At 51.1% G+C, this 8,759-nt stretch overlaps 1 protein-coding gene across 1 annotated transcript; it reads right to left on the bottom strand.

The window, feature by feature from the left end:
* Window positions 1-2,554: 2,554 nt before the first annotated feature.
* LOC119277980 (UDP-glucuronate:xylan alpha-glucuronosyltransferase 1-like) lies at window positions 2,555-8,409 on the bottom strand. The gene is made up of 5 exons (XM_037559335.1): window positions 8,169-8,409; window positions 7,514-7,682; window positions 5,210-5,410; window positions 4,430-5,067; window positions 2,555-4,114 (listed from the first exon to the last, which is right to left on the bottom strand). Exons 2-5 carry the CDS (start codon window positions 7,552-7,554, stop codon window positions 3,090-3,092), a joined length of 1,905 nt encoding a protein of 634 aa, XP_037415232.1. The 5' UTR covers window positions 7,555-7,682; window positions 8,169-8,409; the 3' UTR covers window positions 2,555-3,089.
* Window positions 8,410-8,759: the final 350 nt, after the last annotated feature.

Here is an 8,759-nt window from a genome sequence, read left to right on the forward strand (position 1 = left end):
CCGCAGCCGCTGCCGCAGCCGGAAACCCTAGCGCGGATAGCGTTGGCGTCGCCAACGCCGGAGCTCCGCCGAGCGCCGGCCTCGCGCGCAGCCTCTTCTTGCCGCCGCGGATGACCACGACGACGGGTGGCGTCGCGCCGGCGCCGTCCCGTGCCACCGTCGCACCGTCGAAGCTTCCCAATGCAGCGCGGCCGAAGAAGGGCATGGGTGGCATGGGCGCACCTCCGGCCGTCATGGGAGGCATGGGTGGCTTTGGAGCATCCTCTGACGCTATGACCGCCATGGGAGGCATGAGTTTCGCTACTCTTATGGGAGGCATGGGTGCACCTTCGGCCATGGGTGGAATGTCTTTCGATGTGCCTCCTCACACATATTCCTGTGAAGATGCCGTTGAAGATCTTGCCAACATCGTCGGAGCTTCACGTGATGCGATGCATGATGAGGATAGGGAGGAAGATTCATCTTCAGAGGCGGAAGAATCGTCTTCGAAAGATGAGGACAAAGACGAGGAAGATGTTTGATGTGTCTTTCATTTATGTCTTGAACTTTACTTTGCATTTTGAACTTGGTTGAATGAACTTGTGGGTATGAACTTGTGGGCATGAACTTGGTTGGAAGATGTCTGTGACAAATTTCACATGTTCATTGCATTTTGAAATTGTTTCAAACTCATAAGTCGCGCGGGCTGTATTTTTGCGCGCTGCTGGAGTGGCGCGCGCGCGCTGCATTATTGCACGGCTGCTGGAGCCAGCGCTCGCGGCCGCGCTAAACCGGCCGAAGCGCGCGCGGCAAACAGGTTTTTTACGCGCGGCGCATAGCGCGGCTGTTGGAGATGCTCTTAGGCCAACTCCACCGCACGACCCTAAATCTTACCCCATTTTATCCGAATTTTGTCCGTATGGGGTAGCAATAGGGAGAACAAACGCCGGACAGAGGCCGGACAAACTCACTGCACCCACCGCTGCTACCCCATATTTTGTCCGGATTTTGTCCGTGGTGGGTGCACGTGGTGGGCCAGGTAAAAAAAGGAGAGAGTGTCATGTAAGGGCGAGGCGGACACAGACGGACGACGAGGACGCGAAGACGTCCGCTTTCTGTCCGCTTTAGCCCCAAACCAAGAGTAACTTTGGTCTGAAAATGAGGCAAAAGCGGACACAGACCGGACGAAACGTTCGTATGCTCCCATGCGTTGGGTCGTTCGGTTTGTCCGTTTTACTCCAAACAGATACAAACGGACGATTTGGGGTAAATTTGGGTCACGCGGTAGAGTTGGCCTTAGCATTCAGCTCAGCTACAGTGCCTTCAGATCTGGAAGCAATTTAAAAGAAGCCTCCCGATCTATGGAATCCTTCAGATATTGGGCGAACCATACCAGCAGTACGAGCGCTTGTACACAGCCTAAACCTCCCCGTGCTTTTTAGGTGGACGTAGGGTGTTTCCGATATTTTGTCTAAAAGGACTACCTGCCTAACGGTATTGACAAAAAGAACCACCTCTGAAATGAATTGCCAAAACAGACCAGTCTAGACGTGGCGGCAGGCGCGCCAGCCGACACGTGGCGCCTGCCGCCACATGCGGAGGCGGCGGCCCCTGCCGCCATGATGTGAGGCGGCCGGTGGCCGATTACAGGAAAATTACAACCCGGCGAGTCGTGACGAAAACAGGGGCAGGGCAGGCTGGCCCTGCCGCCATGCAGTCAGGCGGCATGCACTGCTGCCGTGCGCCAGGTCACTTTACTTCACTCCTCATCGAAATAGACAACGATGGCAAACTTGCGTGGATACATGCATGCATCATGATTCGTTCTCTAGCGAGCAAGTGGTCCATTCATCAGGACATACATGCATCAGCAATGGCCCAAAAAGGGGTGCAGGTGGCCCGGCTCCCGTGCAGCTGCACCATCAGCGCATGCCGCCTAGATGCATGGCGGCAGGGCCCACTTGCCCTGCCCCCGTTCCGTCGTGGCTCGCCGGGTTGTATTTTTCATGTAATCGGCCACCGGCCGCCTCACATCATGGCGGTAGGGGCTGCCGCCTTAGCATGTGGCGGCAGGCGCCACGCGTCAACTGCCACGCCTGCCGCCACGGCTAGGCTAGTCTGTTTTGTCAATTTGTCTGGAAGATGGTCTTTTTTGTCAATACCGTTGGGCAGGTAGTCTTTTGGACAAAAAATCGGGTGTTTCCATGCTGTCGGAAAAGCGAGCACGTTGAGCGGCCTCAACAAAGATCGCCCGCAGCTGGAACCTGGAACCCAACGGAGCACGGCGAAATAATGGATCCTCGCAATGATGGGGCCATGTCCCTCCCATGGCATCGGCACGGCAGGCAGCTCACCCAACCCTCCATGCGCCCCATGTGTCCTCTTCTTATACATCTCTGCCCTGCCCTCACTCAGCAGCACGCCATTTCAACGCCGCCCCGTTAGGTGGCGCCGCTGAGCTCAATGCACACACATGCAACCAAACCAACCCCACAGCCGACCGAGGTTTGTTGCACAACATGTCAAACACGGATGAACAATTTCACACGCTCAATCATCCCGAATCGCCGAGCAGTTGAACCAACCCAAATTCCATTACAACATCATATCATGTCCATCACCCATGGTGCCAAAAAAGGAGCGGCTGCGTCCGCCGGTCAGCAATCTAAACCTTGCATCACCCCAGACCAACGCCACCGGAGCCAACAGTTCAACGACCACCATACACACATTACATTACAAAAAGCTAACTACTACTGCACCAACACAGCCAGCCATAGACAAGTCTTGCCCGGAAAAGTTAATCTACAAGCGACGAATTATTACCCATCCATGATGAAACCAAAAAATTCGTTAGCCGTCGCGGTTGGAGCAGCGGCTGCTTTCGAGGTCGGATCAGCAGCAGCAGCGAGAGCGAGAGCGCGCGCCCGAGGCATTGGCAGCAAACAAAATGTATAGCTGTTGGGAAGGAAAGGCCTAGGAGCAGCATGCATGGCTACCTTTACAAAGCTGTTGCTATTGTGTATTGTATGGAATGGAGGAGACTGGGGGGGTCTGCTGTATCATCTGGTATGCTAAAATTTCTCGGGGGAGGATATCTACACAGCATCTCACGAGCTCGACAGGGTCGCGGCGGGCAGCGCCGGCGTCGAGGCCTTCTTCGTCGAGTTGTTGGGGGCCTCGCCCCAGTGCCACAGCATGCTCTCCCAGAAGCAGAACTTCTCAAAGCAAATCTTGAGCCTCTTGTCGGTGATGTTCCGCTTCCAGTGCCCGTCGGTGAAGTTGGCCTTCTCCGCCTGCCTCCGCTCCCACTCCAGCCCGGCCTTCAGCCTTGATCTCAGGAGGCAGTAGCTCTGGAGCTTCTTGGGCATCTTGTCATGCACCTTCCACCAGCGCGTGTGCGCAATGTCGCTGGCAAACTCCCGCAGTATCGGAACGTTCCAGTTGCAGTCATAGTCCCGGAAGCATAGCCACGGCTTGCGGCCCAGGTAGTGGAGGACGTAGAGGATTGGCGGGTTGGCGCCAAACAGCTGGGTCTTCTTCGCCTTCACCTCCTCTTCGTCACCCTCCCAGAAATGCTTCAGGAAATTCATGTGCTTTGGAATCCGATGCCACCATGTGAATATCTCGTTCAAGTATCCCTGATCACCACCATTGTAAGATGTGATCTCGTTGATGTGATTCATTAACAGCTGGAATGTGCAGTTTGAAGGTTCGATAACCATGACACCAGAGTTGAAGAGTGTTGCATTGTTGCCGGTTGCACTGATTTCCGGCATTGTAAACAGGAAATCAATGTTCCTCAGGATGAGCAGATCAGCATCTATGAATATGATCTTGTCATAATCCGTCAGCTGCCACAACCGGAATTTGCTGTAGTTCCACTCATTGTAAGCATCACGCTCAGCCTTTGGGTTCCGGATCCTCTCGATTATTCTCACCTTCCAGCCCGCAGATTCAAGGCCCTTCCGGTGATGGTCACTTATGGTGTCGTCGACAAGAATAACAAAGTCCCTTGTTGATCCTGCTTGACGAATGCTTTGAGCTGCTGCAATTGCACCACAGACATACTCGCTTGCTGAATGCAGTATGGTAGCATATGCTTCTCTGCGTCGGTCTACCGAGAAAAGTCTTGCTGTAAGAGAAAGGATTTGGTGTCATTCATCGGAAGAATCCAAGTAATACAGGGACAACAATAAAAGGCGTAAAAGGAAATTTTCAATTATGACAATATTCGAACAAAAGGTGGTGATGTTCCTATATGTTAAAGCAGAGAGATTGCTATAGATTTCAACTGCCACAGATGGATAGCTCTTCCAGGCATTGTGGGTATTCAAATTAGCAAATCAACAGATGAGTAGATGACAAACATTTGCAAAAGGTAATGAGGAATAATTAGCATATTTCTATGCAGAGACATTGAAAACAGCAGAGATAGTAATCAACTTACATTTTGCTTTGAGTGGAACAGCAAGCTCACAAGATCCAATCGGAAGTCTAAGCTTCTCCTTTAATGCCTTCGAGTCAGGCCTGTATAACCAAGCATTGCCTTCATGTTTCTTAAGATTCTTGCAAGAGAAGAGATTAGGAAGAGGGAAGCACTCCGTCACAAACATCACATGTACCCCCCGGTTGCCTCTTGCGGCAGTCACGGCCAATTTTGCTGCTGACAACTGCAGATGCAACCGCGCAACATCTCTGGACCACCCGCCAACTCGGGTACAGGGAAGCTTCACAGCAATAACATCAAAGTGTGTCCCTCTTGGGAAATTAGGCTCTGGAAGCGATGGACAAGATGGTATCTCTGTTTCTTCCTCCTCATCAATCCATTCAGGGTACAGTGTCTGCCAGGTAATGCTTTCATTAGCATGCTCCAACCTTATGATCGAAAACTCACTTTCTGGGAGCAATTGTGTCCAAGACCCAAACTCAGTGCTGTTAAAATTCAAGAGTCCGACCTTGAGCTTCTGCTCACCACCATTCAGACTTTCGATAGTTTTATACACATCATCCCACTGAACAGGCATAGTAGATACATATCGCGGATCAGGGATAGTCTTATCCCATATCCATCCAACATTAACAAACCTGCAAAGCACATGAACACGATGAGCTTCAGGGCAATAGGCAGCTTACCATATACAGATAACAACTTATCATTGTGGAAAGTAATGTTCTACGTGTAGTACTAGCTGTTACAACAAGATACTCTTCATACATATATACTTACCGAGAATTGGACTGCAACTGATGCTCGTACACAGACGGAGTGTATAGAAGTGTCAGAAACGCAGCAGACATGATAGCGAAGAGCAAAAGTTGCAAAGATCGGAACTTGCAGCCGGAGCTTTTCTCTAGAACAAATACATCAAACTTTTCAACCTCTTTGAAACTTTTGCTTTTCTGGGTCCTTCTTTTAGCTGTGTCATCACTGCAACAGAGGAGATAGTCAACAGACAGCAAGTCAGTAACGGAACAGCGAAGTACTAATTCTGGCCAAGAGAAAGTCGGAACTCAGAAGCTGTCTCTACAATAAAAAGTTTTACTATATTGGTATAAACATTTTTTTGGTACTAATACCATGAGAGCAGTAGAGTTCTGCTCCTAACTTTCATTTTGTTATGCAGGAAGATGATTTGTTTCCGTTTTACTTTTGCAATATCACACTTGGTAGATGCTAGACACTCAATAGGCACTGGGAACTTCGGCTAGGCAGATGAAACAAAAACTCTGCCTAAGATTTATAGAGGATATATAGGAGAATTTCTGAAGAAGTGTTATTTCCCAATATAACCAGATTATATTAACATTATTTGTGAGTCCAAGACCCAAACTCTGAAATAGGCACTTATGAAGAAATAAGTATGATTTCCCAAAGTAAGCAGGCAGATTATATTAATACTATTTTTATCTGAAGTACAAGGAAGGAAGGGATCCAACTTGGTTACCAAGGTCCCTATCAGAACAACCACTTGTACTAAAATGACAACAAAATAAGCCTACAAGCAAGCCACACCCTGGTGCTTTCCTTTCCTCACCCCATTGCTTTGCTTACCACCACAAAGATAGCTTTCATAGTGCTTTCCTAGGTGATGGTGTTTGGTTTTTCTTGGAGGCTGCACTATATATGCATATGCTCAGAAGGTTCAGAAGACTAGCCTCCATGGGCGGCTAACATGCATTGCAACACTAAAACTAAAGTGCTCGCACCACTTTTAACAGGAGAAACTGCAGCGTCTCATATTGGGAAGTGATCACACACTAAAGTGATTTGCCTATCGAGGAGAAAAAGGCTATGGGGAACAAAAGCGTGCACGTTTCTCCACACCGAAAATTAAAAAAGATGAAGCAAATGAAAACCAGCGCACTCATCTATTCCTCCGGGCCTCTGCTTTACTAGTCACATCTTTTAGAAAAGGAGAGCACCACTAATCACAGAGATTCCCGGACGGTACCTAACCTAACCCCCCATGTTTCTTGGTCTCAAATCGACAGCACGCTCCGCTTAGCAATTTTAATACCGGCAAACACGCGAACAAAAGCCGCACGAAGATGAGCAATCCCAGGTGTAGAGATGGAAACTTTGTAGCAGCGTCAATGCCGTTAACATCACATAGACCGATGACAGGAGACCAAGGTTGCAGAATTCACTCCGTTCGCCGCGCACCGAAGAGTCAAACACAACCCCGAAAACCTGGCATTTTCTAGACGAAATGATCCCCAATTGTCACCCTCAGGCCACCGGCATGAAGAGACTGTACCGGAGCTGACCTACTCAACGTGCCCACTGTGGAGTGCACATGGAGCCAATGCGTCAGTAGTAGAGATTTAATAGGGTTTCGGTGACAAGGAGCGGTCTCCGGGGCCAAATCCGCAGTGAGGAACACATGAGCACCGACACCTGGCCCCACCATAATAACAGAAAAACTGGAGCTGGGTTACCAAAACTATTAGCATCTCCTAAATATGGGATCAAAACCACCGCCAGAAGTGCAGGACAGATCCCTGGCCGGTAATAAGAACAAAATCAGGTTAAAAAGTGGGGGCAAGAACCGGCAGATTCATGGCAGTTCGGGCATCTTGGCAACGGAAAAGAGGGCGCATTCTCGCTGCATCTCTAACGGGAAGTGGCGCTGGTGGTACTAGCATATATGGATGGATGGGTGGACGCCATTAAAGGCGCTGCAACCACCAACGGCACCACCTACAAGATCAGGGAAGTTAAGGATGAGGGAGGAGGGCGCCATGGACGGACGGACGGACGGACGGCAGCGGAGAGGAAAGAACGGTATCTTGTGCAGGGTACCATGGCGGGTACAGGATTACTACGTCGTGGTAATCGCCACAGAAACGGTGGCTTGGTTAGCACATGGCGGCACATGGCAGGGCGCATCTGCAGGCCAGATTAGCACGCAAGCGGCATCTCCTTGAGTATCACCAGCTAAAAAAGGTACGGAGCGTACAGAAAAAGTGGGTATTTTTCTCTTTGGATCGAGTCGAGGGGTGGGTTCTGCTCTGGGGAGGGAGATCTTACGCTGCTCCGGCCGGCCGGTACCGCGCCTCCAGGGAGCCCATGGTGGCTCGCTTTCAGTCTGTGTGGATGAAGCCTCCTCTGGTCTGAGCTGAGCTTTGCAGCCTGCCTGGCTGCCTCTCCGACCTCAGGCCGACCGCGCAGTCGTTGCCCCGGTTGCGCTGCTTCTCATCTGAAATCACAACAGCAGAACACGGGAATGGTTTGTGTGAGCGTGAAGTAAACCAGGCAAATAATGCTACGCAGGAAAAGGGATAGGGTAAGCAGATGAACAGACAAACAAGCATGTGGGGATGAACAGTGGCGCAGGGGAGAAAATAAGAGCAGAAAAATATGGTGAATATCGGAGAGCAATGCGAAATAAAGCGGCAAACCAAATCTGACAAGCCCAACCAACCCAAAGCGCCATGGCTCAAAGCATCTGAGAAAGAAAAGAAAAAAAAAGCAAGGAGAAAAGGGCAAATCTGCTCGGGGAAGAGAGAGCAAGAACCAGCGACCAAATCGGGCAAATGAGGCGACCCATGGCCCCCGGGGGACGAACCCAACGGAATAACCAAGAACAGATCAGGCAGCGCCCGCCCGAAAGAGAAAACGCATCCGGCCAAAAGGCCGAGCAAGCCAAGAACAGCGCAAGCAGGGGAGCCCCAGGGATGCCTACCCGGAGCGCAGCGGCGGGGGAGGAAGCGGCGGCAGCAATGGCGATGGCAGGAGGGAGAAGAGACGGACGGACGCAGTCGGTGGTGGCTGTGCGCTTGTGTGGCTCCGGCTCCCCCTCTCTCTGCAAAAGCTCTCAGAGGGGGGAAGCAGGGAGAGATAGTTTTATAGAGAGAGAGAAGGGGAGAGGAGCCGTGCAGGCAGGAAGCTTAGCGCACAAAAGGGGGGAAGCAGGAGCGGGTTAAGCAAAGCGGACTGGAAACGGGCAGTTCACCCCGGGGGAAAATGTAATCTTTGCCTGCCGGCCGGCCGTTCCTCGGGTCCCCGGCGTGCACGGCAAGGCCCAAATCTCGCAGGGGGGAGGGGAGGGACCAGGAGGGGTTCGGCGATTTGGGGAGGGGCGGGGCGGTCGCCGTCGGTGAGAATTATTGTTACCCTAAAAAGAGGGAGATAATGATGGGGTCCGGGGGAAACTAGGAAAGGGTTAGATTGGGCTCGAGGATACCAAGTTGGCGGTTATGAGTTGCCAGAAATAACAGCAGGTTTTGTTTTAACTATACCCTAGGGCATTTCCAGTGGGTTGAGGTCAGATGTA

Source organism: Triticum dicoccoides, chromosome 3B, assembly GCF_002162155.2.
Source record: "Triticum dicoccoides isolate Atlit2015 ecotype Zavitan chromosome 3B, WEW_v2.0, whole genome shotgun sequence".
NCBI classification, from domain to species: Eukaryota; Viridiplantae; Streptophyta; class Magnoliopsida; order Poales; family Poaceae; genus Triticum; species Triticum dicoccoides.